The sequence below is a fragment of the Equus quagga genome, chromosome 5, assembly GCF_021613505.1.
Source record: "Equus quagga isolate Etosha38 chromosome 5, UCLA_HA_Equagga_1.0, whole genome shotgun sequence".
Taxonomy (NCBI): domain Eukaryota; kingdom Metazoa; phylum Chordata; class Mammalia; order Perissodactyla; family Equidae; genus Equus; species Equus quagga.
This window is the reverse complement of record NC_060271.1, coordinates 78,436,634-78,451,259: the sequence shown is the minus strand read 5'-3', so window position 1 is coordinate 78,451,259 and position 14,626 is coordinate 78,436,634. Positions and strand designations below refer to the sequence as shown.

The following is a 14,626-nucleotide window of genomic DNA, read 5'->3' as shown; positions in this document are numbered from 1 at the left end:
TGAAGGCGGATTTATCCTCCTGCTTTCTCATCTTGGCCAATTTGAGTAAGCCTTTCTCCATTTCCAAGAAGCCATGTCTCAATGATTGGCTTATTGCGCACAGGGCAAACAAACTTGAGATTAAGGTGTTTGTTATCAAAATCACACTGCCAGGAAGGCTGTGGTCTCATCTGGAGCTCAGGTTCTCTTCCAGGTTCATTCCTGTTGTTGGCAGAATTCAATTCCTTGTGCTTGTAGGACTCAGGTCCCCATTTTCTTCCCGGCTGTCAGCTATGCTCTTGGCAACTCGAGGTCACCTACAGCTCCCTGCCACGTGGCCCTCCCCAAAACATGGCTGTTTGTTTCTTCAAGACAAACAGCAGAGTATCTCCTGCAGCTCTGAATCTCTCTACCTTCTATATCTGACCTCCAGATTCTCTTTTAAAGAAATTCACCTGATTAGATCAGGTGCTCACACCCAAGGGGAGGGAATTTTACAGGATGCACACACCAGGGGGCACGATTCCTGGGGGCCATCTAGCATTCTGCCTACTACATGCAATCAAGGTAAAGAACTTCCTACTGATAAAGCTTTATCCAGAGACAATATAACACTTTGAATACAGAGGAATGGGTAAACTACAAAACCTTCAGATTATCTTCAAAAAGGGTTTATTGCATCATTATCTTTTGATAAAATTGGACGACAAACAGTTTGAGATTATAATCTCAGGTAAAAGTTTGGAGCCTAATTTGTTCATTGAAGCTTAATTAGGGTGGAGCCCTTCTGGTAGTTTGTTTTGGCTGGTATATCCCAAAGAGAAGCCAATCTACCAACTGCCTCCATAATTTCACTATACCAAGGACAAATTCCACTCATACATCAATGCAGAAACTCAGGATATGGTGGGTGGAAGAAAAAAAAGGGAGATGTCCACAAAGAAAAGGCAAAATCAACTACATAATATCTAGAAGAGCCCAGATCAACTATCAATATTAAGTAAGACTTTCAAACCTGTTTTCTCATATGATTCTAAAGAAGGCTACTTAGAAATTTTTTTTTAAAAAAAGAACAAATTTTTATGTCCAAATTGCAATTGCTGAACTAAAAACAATAATGATGATAAAGTTCTGAAGAGCAGCACTGACAATGCTGAAAACTGAAGTAGTAAATTAGTAGGCAAACATACGGGGGTAAAATGTCAAAGAGAGAAAATTGTGAGGAAAAAAGGCAAGAGATATGGAAGATATGCATTATTATTTATATTTAGAAAAGAACACTGGGTATGGTGTCCACATAGAACCTAACTGGAAAGAAACAGATCAGAGATCTAATAACTTTTGAGCTAACTATAACGCCAAACACCCACAAATCTGGACTGAATAAACCTTTGACTGTTCAGAGCCTTAAGACAACCCTCGGGCCCCTAAACTTGCAAAAGCAGAAAGCAGGTAATGAAAGATATATGTAGACACAGATGTGGTTGTAGGTATAAATGTAGATGTAGATATACAGAGAGAGAGAGACCTTCTAAGGAAGGTCCATTCCCCAGCACCCACTTCAGAAGTCCCCGTAGAAAAAAAATAGAGAAACAAAAACCATGGTACAGCCAGGACCCCAGGAGAATGATGGATAAAGGAGTTCCTTCCAGAAAGTCAACATCTATGCAAGGAAGTTCCCCTACTACCAATGCAGAAGGATTTCCCAGTGACGGCCCAAAAGGATTACATGACTTGATATAAAACAGGGAGGAACACTGTGCATCTCCTATTCTTCTCTTTTCTAAATGGAAGTTTCTATTGCAGTTATTCTATTCTAGCTCCTTCATTGTATATTGGGGGTGCGAGGGGACACAGGTGCAAACTTGTCACCTTAGTTCCTGGTCACCCAGCCCATGAAGAGACACATCAGGATCTAATGGAGAGTACTGAGCATTCCTGGAAGATACTAGACTTTGAGAGAGATGTAGTGACTAGATGGGATACTGGGTTGCCCTCCTTAAGGAAGGGGCAAAGTGTGTTCTATGGATGAGAGAGAGAGTGAAGAGCTATTTGATGACCAAAAGGGTAGACTGTGCCAGGGGCTACCTACTCTTCACCAAACCTGTGTCCTTCTCCTCTTAGGGACACAGTGAAATTATGTTTCCCAGCCTCCCTTCCAAGTAAGTATGGCCATGTAATTAAATTCTGACCAATGAAATGTGCGTAGAAGTGATAATGTGTCCCATCCATGACTAGCCCTTAAAAACCCTCCCATATACAATACTCTGGTCTTTCCCCTTCTGCAGCAATCTTCAAAGCTATATTAAAAATGGCAGAGCTATACAATGGAAAGAGTCTCTAAATCACCATTGCAAAGAAACAATCACAAATCAAAAACATTCTGGGCTTTACATAAGTGAGAAATAAACCATATCCTCTCCCTCTTTTCCAACCTCTATAAATTCAAACAAATATTTAAGGAACACCTACTATGTGGCAAAGTATGTAGTAGTTTCTCTCCTACTTTCCTCACTTTTTAGGTACTACAGAAGATTTAAAATTTATAAGATATTTTTCTTCAAGGATTTTATATATACCATAGCATAGGATAATAATATATGCAATCAGAGCGATACTTGAGGTAAAAAAATTTATAGGAGGAATGAAGGGTTATTAGTTAATTAAAAGTTCTAAATTCACAAAAGGTTTCTTTATCATGTCTTTATATGACAAAAATATAGCAAACAGCTAATAGTTTACACAGAATGAGTGCCACAGTAAGCAAATTCACCTCAGTTTAACCTAAATTCTACCATAGGATCTGACCTTTACAAGCTGTCTGAACTTGAGCAAGTCATTTCCCTGCCCTGGGCCTTAATTTTTTCAGATAATTAAGGAGTGAGACCAGATAATCTCACATTAAATGAAATAATAATATTCTTCACGGAATCCTCTTTCACCAAAAAGGAAGTAAAGTTAATTTCTCAAGCAGAGGCCTAGAAGAAGCACAACTTTAAAAAAGGAAGGTTCCACAGAGGCTTTATACGATAACTCTCTCATATGTGAAAGTTTAGGAAAAACTGGTCAGCCACAATAAAGACTTGTCTCACAAGATACCTTCATTCCTGTACTCAAAACACACACCCAGCAAAGCAAAGGTATATTTTCAATGATTAATTTTGTTTCTTCATTACTAAAAAAATGACATGAGTATTTCCAGCAGGTTTATCATCAACTAGTTTTAATCTTTCCACTGTGTAAAGCATAACACTTACAAAATTTAAAAGGAGAAAAAGAGTATCCGCATTCCCTTATGAAAGGGATTTCCAACAGGCAAATCTCTTTTGCAGAATCAAACAGACATCTGAAGAAAAATTACCAAGGCTAGCTGAGACCAAAAACATGATCCAGAATATGACCTACTCCCTCCTTCTTCACAGAAAAAGAACTAAAAATGACTTATTCAAGGACACAGTTGTTTATAGAACCAAAAAACACTTTCCATAAACAACTGAATCTTCTATTTATTGTTGTAAGTTACATCATAAAGTATACTGAGAAATTTTAATAAAATCAATGTGAGTTAAGTTTCAAAAGAGCAAGTAGTACTGCAAATCATTAGTGCTCTTTTATTCATGATGACAAAAGAAATCCGGATGCTCCTTGTGGTTTTCATGACTTAGAGATGAAGATATTGAAAGAAAAAAACCTAAATATTTCCAAAACATTTGTTAATTTACAAGCTGTAAATAAATCCCTTTCTGTGATCATAATTCACAGCATTTCCCAACAGGCTTTTTTTCACTGACACTCATTGATATCAGAAATAACAATTCCAGAAATATTCATATATAACCTGACATCTTGCTTACACAGTAAATAATCAAACCAAAGGTACCTGAAGCACAATTTTTCTCACTAACTAGAAAGAGAACTTAAAAACCCTAGGCTTCAAATCATATCTAAACTCAAGGAAAGTACTCAAAAAATTGAAAAACTTCTTCAAAGTCCCAAAATAAGCCATCACAATCAATCAGTATTTACTGAACATCAACAGAGCAAAACAATATACTAGTAAATAATTCATTGCTCTGTTAAGAAAATAAAACACATTTTTTAATCATATGTTCCCATAAAAATGAAGGACTTCCCTAAAATGACAAGAAACATTAAGACACTTAGCAAAGAGAAATCTGTGTTTAACAGAATACTTGCAAAGTCATTGGCCAACCTATCATAAACCCAAGACCTACTTGCTTCATGGCAGTCTCTCCAATTTTGTCTGAATGTTTGCGGATACTCTCCAGAAAGTCTTTGAGATCAGACATAGAAACATCCTTAATTTCTTCTCGAAGCTTGGGGATGTTGTCCACCATCACCTTGCAGAATCGATAGTGGCTTACTTGAGGCAGATAGGTATGCTCTAGATGTTCCAGAGTTTTCAGTGCAGGATAATGCCTATAAAAGGAATTTTATCACCTTTAGCTCAACTCAATCTTCTTTAGGGGCACAGATATATTCCTCAGGCAAAATTTCTAGCCTGAACTAGTTTGCACTGCACATTAAGACAAATCTAGTATTAAGTTTCAATAAAAACATCAATGGAAAAATATCAAATTATTAAAGATTAATATATGCATTAAAGAACTTAATAAATCATAACCAAAAAAGATTTTATCCCTAGAATACAGAAAACTTAGAAAATCTACCAATGAAATTCATTACATAAAGAATAAAAGGAAATACAAAATGATGACATCAATGCCAACAAAATCATCCTACAAAATAAAGTAGTCAAGGCTAGACTTACAACTATGGCCCAGGGAAGAGCGTAAAAAATCTTCTACCCAAAGAACAAATAGAAACCAGACAAAACTGTCCCAAACAACCATTTCAGGGCTCTGGAAATTGACCAAAGGAGAACAGCAAATTAAGAAGTGTGTAGTCATGAAAACTGCTGAACAGTGGGACTGTGTGGTGTTCTTGCCTGGGGCTACCATTCCTTCTCAGCCCCACTCCGCCCCCCCCCCCACCCCCCACACTCCACCCCTCCAGTCATTGGTCAGGGCTTGTCATGAAAATCAGCAGCTTCCTTGCCATTAGGGGCTGACAGGATTTGAAGCAGAGGGCAAAAAACCCATACTAAGTGGCACTGTTAGGAAAAGTTAAAAACTAGTTAAAACTAGTTTAAGAAAAGGGAAAACCTCCAGTTCTACTAGCCTGAAGTTAGCCTGGGTTGGGACAAAAGGCACATTAGAGAACTAATCAGAAATTTAACAGAGAAGTCGTGGCAATATTAGAGACCCAGAGAAGAGCCCTGATAGCTCTCTGCACATCCCTCGCTGACTGCGAGGCTGTGCACACACACAGCAGACACCCAAAAGGCCCTAAGCAGTCCACACATCCTTGGCTGACTAGGAGGCTGCAGACACGCACATAGGAGAAGGCCTGGCAGAAAGTAAGAGCTCAGACAGACTTGAAAACTGACTGAATTTTTAACGCACTCCCTAACCCAAACACAAATCCACTGACAAAGGGTGGAAACCTTATTGGCTTAAGTTTGTTTGAGTACAAACTCAGACCAATCATTAGCTGATGACCATCCTCTAAAAATGAAAATGAAATACATACCCAGATAAACAAAGACCGAGAAAATTCCTTGCTAGCAGATCTGCCTTACAAGAAACACTAAAGGAGGCCAGAAAGGAAATGACAGCAGACAACAACTTGAATTAACAGAAAGAAATGAAGAGCGTAGGAAATAGTAAATATATGCTAAATATAAAAGACTGAGTAAATATACTATTTTTTCTTTTTTTCTTTAAATTTCATCAAAAAATATTTTTAAAAGCAATAATTATAACACCATATTGTTGGGTTTATAAAATACACAGATAATATATATGATAGTAATATCACAAAAGAAGAGAGAAGAAATGGAGCTAAGTTGAAGCAAAAGTACTACTATCTATTATATCAAAACTACATCAGCAACAACCTAAAGCTGACTATGATAAATTAAGATACAGATTATAATCCATAGAGCAACCTCTAAAAAAGTAACTCAAGGGGCTGGCCTGGTGGCGTAGCGGTTAAGTCCGCACACTCTGCTTCAGCAGGCCAGGGTTCGGTGGTTCAGATCCCGGGTACGGAGCCATGCACCGCTTATCAAGCCATGCTATGGTAAGCAACCCACATATAAAATAGAGGAAGATGAGCACAGATGTTAGCTCAGGGCCAATCGTCCTAAGCAAAAAAGAGGAGGATTGGCAGCAGATGTTAGCTCAGGGATGCTCTTCCTCAAAAAACAAAAAATATATCGTTAAAAAATAAACAGAGGAATTAGAACACTACAAAATATTTAATACAAAAAAAGGGAGTAAAGGATGAACAAGAACAAATAAGACACGGAAAACAAAGAGCAAAGTCCAACCATATATTAGCAAATAAAAAACTAATCTACATGTCTAATAACAAGGAATTGGTTAAACACATTATATCTATGTAGTAAAAGACTAACAAAACAGCAAAGCATTTACAATATTGTTGAGTGAAAATTATCTCAAAAAATAGAACTTGTAAGTATAATCATAAAGTTTTCCAAAATTATAAATATGTACACATGTATAAATTATTAATATATACGCAGGTATGAGTTATATATCACTAAATACATGTGCAGACACACATAAGTACACAGAAAATGACTAGAAAAATATATACAAAAATGTTAACCATGTTTTTCCTTTGGATAGCAACATTATAGGTGATAATTTTCTTCTTCATGTTTTAATTTCCTAATTTCCACATTTCCCATGATATATTTAGCATAGGAAAAAAATCAGTTCCCAGCCTATATATTTATGACTGCAGCTCTATTTTAGATTTTAAGAATGAATTTCACAGTAAAGCTCTTCTTGCTCTAACGCACTTAGTACCACAAACACTAAAGACTAGAGGACTGGTTTTACTTCTTTTATTTATTTTCTGTTTTTCCCTCATGTGTTCCAAAATTCAAAATCTTAGTCCAAATAAATGGAAGGAAGAAAGGTTTATTTCCCCTAAATTTAGAAATAAAAGTACAAATATAGTTTAACCTGAAATGGTTGCTTTTATTAAAATTTTACAGACTCAAAAAACAGTACAATTCACATGGCTTAGCGTAAACAGAATGGTGTTTATACTACAATTAGGTACAAAGAGCTATATGCAATAAAATGCAATTCCTCTAGTGAGAAACTTTAGAATGGATAGAAAGCCAGAAATTAAGCCAAAAAGATAAACATGCTTTGGGGTTTAGTTATATTTTGGAACATTGTTTACAGAATGAGAAAAATCTAACAATGTTGCCTGCGGACACAAGGCACATTCACTGATGAGACACATGGCTACATGCTGAAAACATCTGGTCTGTCAAATAACTCCACATTTTTCAAGGCTAATTAGTACAAAACCCAGTGATTCCTGGCAACAAAGAATGTCACCTTATTTCCCCAATGTCCTTTCCCTAGCATACTCATGTTCCAACTATATCAGATCAATAAGGTTATTCGAATTCCCAGTATATTTCAATATCTAGGTTAAACTTGGTGAATTGGTTGGACAGGGTAAAGACAATAGCCAATTAACACCCCTATAGCAGTCACCAAAAGAAAAAATTCTATTTCCAGCAGCCATGGAAATCTAAAAGAAGATTTTGACATTACTTGTGACAACATTTAAACATTATTAAAACTGAATCAAAAGCCAAATTCCTAAGTTTCATTGCATGTGTGCTAGCTCTTTCCCTCTCCTCCTCATGCAGCCTCCCTAATAGAGATGTGAGCAGAAAGCAAAGTACATTAAATAAGAGCAGGGAATAAAAAGGAAGGAGAGAGGAAAAGAGATCTAAATAATCCTATAACCTGGATAAGCAAGGTCAGAATAACTTAGACATGGTTGAATGCTAGCATGAGAAGAGGAACGTTGATTCCAGGCAAATTGAATTTTGGTACTTTCTTGCCACGGTATGCAACTCTTTCACAACAATGATTTTCAAAATTGTACTAAGTGATCTTTTAAAGCAGGTCGCAACTACCCATGAGAAATGTCTAAAAATTCAGAGTATGATAAGAACGTGAAATAAAAGCTTTCCTCACAGGAAATATTAGTGCCTTTCCTAATCAAAGAGCGTTATTAACAGATATTTAATCCCTTCCATGTGCTAGAGTTAGAAAGACATTCAGGTATCCTTCCTTAGGGAGCACAAAATCTAGTAGTAAAACCAGTATTTACAACTTAAAAAAAAATAACTAGGCTTCCCACCATGAAGGAGTAACAAGGAACAGACATGAACTCCCACTCTTAAAAAGTAGAATACCAGCTAAAATACAAAAACAACTGTTTTCAGATAATGGACATCAGGTAACACAGAATTGTGATATCCGAAAAAAGGGAAACAAACAAGGTGAGTTTAATAATCATCCAGGTTATGTTTGTTGAAGGTGATTTCTAGATCATAGACACAGAGAAAACCCCAAAAGAACCCAACAGCTTAGCAGAGTTAGAGCCAGAGATAGGAGTTCAGGAAAACTGATGCACCTTGAGGTTGTGTAGCAGAACCCAAAAACAGTGAACAACACAGAAAAACAACTGCAGAAATCTACACAGGGGTTCCCTTGAGTCTTTGCTGAGTACTAAGCCAGGCATAGGAAAGTGAAATTCTACATGGACAGGGAAAAAGAAGGGAGGGAGGGAAAGCCACAGACACCAGGGAGATGTAAGATAAACACTTCAAGGCAGAGAAACATTCGAACTCTGAACAGGCAAACAGAAGAGGCCTTGGGGATTCCTGAGTTATTCAGAGTTGATGAATACCACTCTGAACTACTCCTGGAATGAAGGCAGGCCCAGCAAAGCTTAAAAATGGGGTATGAAGGGATCAAACGTACCTGCAAACAACTGAACTATCTGCCAAAACAAAGACCAACACTCCCTAAGAAAAAAAAGCCCCCAAAAGTCCAGACACTTGGCAACATAATACAATGTCCATTTCCAATCAAAAATTACTAGACAAGGTAAGAACCAAAACGATTGACTTGTAACTAAGAGAAACAAAATGAGTCTGCAGAAAGAGATCCAAAATGCCAAAAGTGACAGAACTAGCAGAAAAGTACATGAAAACAGATATTAGAACTATACACGTGCATTTAAAGAAAGACACAAAAATAACATGAGAAATTAAAAATAAAAAAACAAATGGAACACCTAAAGATGAAAAATATATTATCTGAAATGAAAATTTTGCAATTAGACATCGCAAAAGAGAGAGACCACTACACTTGACCACAGCAATAAAAAATAAAATCTACCCCATATAAAGCACACACAGAAAAAAGATTGGGGGAAGAAAAAAGAACAGATCCTCAAGTCACCTATCGGATTATATGAAGTTGTCCAACACAGATGTAACTGAAGTCCTGGAATGAGGATGGGAAAAGGACAGAAAAAAATGTTTGGAAAAATAACATCTGAACATTTTCCAGATTTTGTGAAAATTATAAAGCCACAAATCCAAGAAACTAAACAAACTATAAGCAGGATAAATATACACATGCACACATGCACATGTATTTGCACCAAAGTGCGTCAAAAGCAAACTGCTGAAAACAAATGATACAGACAAACGTTCTAAAACAGACGAAGAAAAGACACGTTAAGTACAGAGGGACAAAGGTGAGACTGTTCACCTACCTCTCCCTCAGAAACTGCATAAGCCAGAAGACAAAGAAATGACGACTTAGGAACTAATGAATCTATAAACTTAGAATTCTATATCCATCAAAAATATTTTTGAAAAATGAAGATGAACAATGAGATACCATTTCACAATTACAAAGATGGCCATAATCAGAAAGACAGATAATAGAAGTATTTACCAGGATGTGCAGAAATTGAAATCCTCATATGCTGCTGGTGGGAAGATAAAATGCACAGCTGTTTTGGAAAACAGTCTGGCAGTTCCTCAAATAGTTAAACATAGAGTTATTATATAGCCCAGAAATTCCATTCCCAGGTATGATAACCAAGAGAAATGAAAACATATGTCCACACAAAAACTTGTAAACAAAAATTCATAGCACCATTATTCATAAAAGCCAAAAAGTGGAAACAACACAAATGTTCACAAACAACAACTAACGAATGGATAAATAAAATGTGGTATAGGCATAACGGAATATTACTTAGCAATAAATAAAAATGAAGTACTGACAGATGATACAAGATGGATAAACTTTGAAAACATTACGTTAAATGGAAGAAGCCGATCACAAAGAACAACATATTATATGATTCGATTTATATGAAATGTCAAGAACAGACAAATTTATAGAGACAAGAAGTAACTTAGTGGTTCCTGGTGGCTGGCAAGGGGGGGTGGGGATGGCAGGAGACAGGAAAGGATTCGGTAGTGACCGCTAAGGGTCTCAGAGTTTCTTTTTAGAAGAATAAAAACGTAAAACTGATTGTGGTAATGATTGCACAACTCTGCGAAGACACTGAAAGCCAAAAGAAAATATAAAGATTAAACAAAAGGAAAGCAGCAGTGGCTATATTAAAACCAAACACCATATATTTCAGAAAAAAGAATACTACCAGAGGAACCTTCCATAATAACAAAAGATCACTTCATCAAGAAGATACAACAATGCTAAATGTGTACGCACCCAATAAGAGCTTCAAAATACACAAAGCAAGAACTGAAAGAACAGAAAGAAGACACATGCAAATCAGCAACCATAATAAGCAATTTCAACACTCTTCTGTCAGCAATTGACAAAAACAAAACCACTAGAGTGTAGAAAACCCAAAGAACACTATCAACTAAGTGTATCCAAATGACAGTTAAAGAATGCTCTACTCAACAACAGAATATACATTATTTTGAAGTCTACGTGGAATTTTCACAAAATCAGACCATATGCTGGGCCATGAAACAAGTCTCAACAAACGTAAAGTGCTGAAATCATACATTTTACATTTTTGAACACAATGAACTAAAATTACAAATCAATTTGGAAAAATCTGGAAAATCTCCTAACATGTGGAAATTAACCAATTCACTTCCAAATAATCAGTGAATTAAATTTTAAAAACTGCAAGGGAAATCAGAAAATACTTGAAATAAATGGAAAAAGAACATTATCATAAAACATGTAAGAAGCAGTTAAAGCACCGCTTAGAGGGAAATGTACAGCTTTAAAATTACTACATTAGAAAATAGCCAAAATCAATGCTCTAGGCTTCTACCTTATAAAGCTAGAAAAAGAACAAATTAAACCCCAAGTGAGCAGGAAAAAGGAAATAGTAACGATAATAGCAGAAATCAGCAAAATAACAGAAAAACAAGAGAAAAAACTCAATAAAACCTAAAGATCCTTTTTTAAAAAAATTAATAAAATTGATAAACTAGCTAGAATATTCAGAGAGAAAAGACGGGGACAAAGAGAGACAGAGAAGATACAAATTATCAACATAAACAATGAAAGAAAGTATCACTATAATCCAACACATGTTAAAATAATAGGGGAATATGAACAATTTTTGCCAATAAATTCAACAACTTGGATAAAATTGACAAATTACTTGAAAGACACAAATAAGCAAAATTTACTCAAGAAACAAAATGCAAACAGCCTTGTATTTATTTTTTAAATTAAATTTGCAGTTAAAAACCTTCTTACCAGACACAAACAAATCTCCTGGTCCAAGTGGCTTCACTGGTGGATTCTACCAAATATTTCAGGAAGATATTGCCAACACTATACAAATTCTTCCAGAAAATCAAAAAAACAATACTGCCCAACTCGTTCTATGAGGGCAGCATTAATCTGATACCAAAATCAGACAAAGACATTACAAAAAAAGAAAACTACAGATAAATATTCCTCATGAACATAGATGCAAAAATCCTCAATAAAATTCTAGCAAATCACATACCACATCATATAAAAAGGATAATATACCATGATCAAGTGGGATATATTCTACAAATACAAGTTTGGTGTAACATTCATGCAAGTTTGGTTTAACATTCAATAACAAATCAGTATACTTCATCATATTAACAAACTCAAAAAGAAATTTAAAATATATGATCATCTTAACTAACATAGAAAAAGCATTTGGCAAAAACAATATTCATTCCTGATAGAAACTTTCAACAACTAGAAACAGAAAGAAACTTACTCAACCATACATGTGTTGTGTACAAAATACTATACCTAACATCTTACTTAATGGTGAAATGCTTTCCCCCTAAGATCAGGAACTGAGCAAGGATATCCACTCTCACTACTTCTATTCAACATTATACAGAAGGTTCCAGCCAGCTCAATAAGACAAGAAAAACAAACCAAAAAGAAAGCATCCCAACTGGAAAGAAAGAAATATAACTTGTCTTTATTTGCAGACAAGATGATCATCTACATAGAAAATCTAATGTACTATACAAAAAAAGCTACAGGAATTAAAAAGTAACTGTGGTAAGGTTGCAGAATACAAGATAAATTGATAAAAATTACCAGTACGCTAGTAACAAATGACTGGAAATTGAAATCTAAAAATCAATACCATTTAAAATAAGCATCAAAAAATATTAAATATTTAGGGATAAATATGACAAAAGATATGTAAGACCTGTTCACTGAAAACTATAAACATGACTTTAAAAAAACTAAAGAAGATCTAAATAAATGAGAGCAATCCATATTGATTTCGGGGAAGGGGAATGGACCAGCATGGAGTACGAGGGACCTAGTGAGGTAAGGAAGACGTCCTATAGGAAGGCAACCTGGCATGAAATGTCAGAGTCAAAAAGGGATGAAGAGGGGCCAGCCCTGTGGCCAAGTGGTTAAGTTTGCGTGCTCCGCTTTGACGGCCCAGGGTTTTGCCGGTTCGGATCCTGGGCGCAGACATGGCACCGCTCATCAAGCCATGCTGATGCAGCATCCCACATGCCACAACTAGAAGGACTCACAACTAAAAATATACAAATATGTACCGGAGGGCTTTGGGGAGAAAAAGGAAAAATAAAATCTTTTTTAAAAAAAAAAGGGATGAAGAGGGCATTCAGGCAGGACAGAAGCATGCCACGGAGTATTAGAGTGCCAAGTGGAGTAAGGAGGATACCATATAGGAAGGCGATTCAGTGTGCACTGTTGGCATTCTAGCAAAGTAGCGAGTTGCAGTGACAGTAATGACAGGTGATTCGTTTCAGAAGGGGAATTGATCAAATAAGTAAATATACAAAGAGTAATAGGAAGCCAAGTTACTCAATAGTAACGAGCACACCAAGCACAAAGATCTTGGCTTCTAAACAACATTCCCTACACAAAAAAAACATAGTTTCTTAGAGAAATTGCTGATACCTGGGCTGCAGAAGGAAAATATATGAGCCTGAAACATATCCCCTTCTGCTTGTAAAAAAAGTACTCAAAAAATTATGGGGACATGTTAAAAGGACACAGAAGCCAAACTGAAGGGGCTCACTGGTGCCATTCAGGATAATTTGAGCAAGAAAATAAATAACACTAATGGATTATGACCCATCAAATAAAATAAGAAGCTATGAGTCCATACTGACATAAAAAAACAAATAAGTTGAAAGTTTGATGAAAAATGATGACTGTACACAATCATAAAACACTTCCCCACAAAATTTTTAAGTACAAAGGGTAAAAAGAGTAACTTTACAACGGAAAAGTCTGGCAGACACCATCTTAATCCAGTAAGATCATCAGTGATAGGACAAATCAAATTTACGTGCCACCTGATAGGGTGCAATGAGAACACAGCACACTTTTGTGATATTCCAGCCAAAGACATATAACGTAAATCTAATCATAAGGAAACAGCAGACAAATCCAAATTGAGGGGCATTCCACATAATAACTGGCCTGTAATCTTCAAAAGTGACAAAGTCATGAAAGACAAGGAAAGACTGAGGACAGTTCCAGGTTGAAGAAGACTAAAGAGACATGACCACTAAATGCAGCACATGATTTAAACTGGATTCTTTTGCTATAGAGAACATGACTGAGACAACTGGCAAAATTTAAATTGGGTATGAACAGTAGATGCTACTAATCTACCAATGTTAATTTCTATTCTCTGTTGCATTGCAGCTGCAAAGGAGAATGTTTTTATTTGTAGGAAATCACACTAAAGTATTTGGGGATGACAGGGCATCATGTTAACAACTTACTTTTTACTGGTTCATGAAAAAGACATATTTATACTAAACTTGAGAATGTTAAAAATAAAATTTTTTAAAGACCACAAAATAAATTTGACTATAACAAAATTTACAATTATATAACAAAAAGTACTAACTGTACAAAGTTAATAGATAAGCCATGCACTGGGAGAAAATATGTGCAGAATATAACAGGAAAGGGTATCTAAAGTATATAACGAATTCTTATAAAAGAAAAAAGAAAACAACAGATAACCTAAAAGAAAAATGGGCAAAATATATGGAAGAAAATCCAAACATCCAAAAGTCAATCTCACCAGTAATCAAAGAAATGAAAAACCAGAACAACGATCTATCATTTCACAATCATTAGACCAGTGAAAACTAAAAAGTCTTATGTTAGCAAGAGGTGGAGTAATAGGACCTCCC

General features: G+C 35.7%; 1 protein-coding gene across 3 annotated transcripts in view; it reads right to left on the bottom strand.

Annotated features, from left to right (window-relative positions):
• EXOC6B (exocyst complex component 6B) overlaps nucleotides 1–14,626 on the bottom strand; it is a 577,176-nt gene that overhangs the window by 469,915 nt on the left and 92,635 nt on the right. For all 3 annotated transcript variants that reach the window (XM_046661413.1, XM_046661415.1, XM_046661414.1), the window contains one exon: nucleotides 4,215–4,419. In XM_046661413.1, coding sequence (XP_046517369.1) covers nucleotides 4,215–4,419 — 205 coding nt within the window. The remainder of the gene's footprint in view (nucleotides 1–4,214; nucleotides 4,420–14,626) is intronic.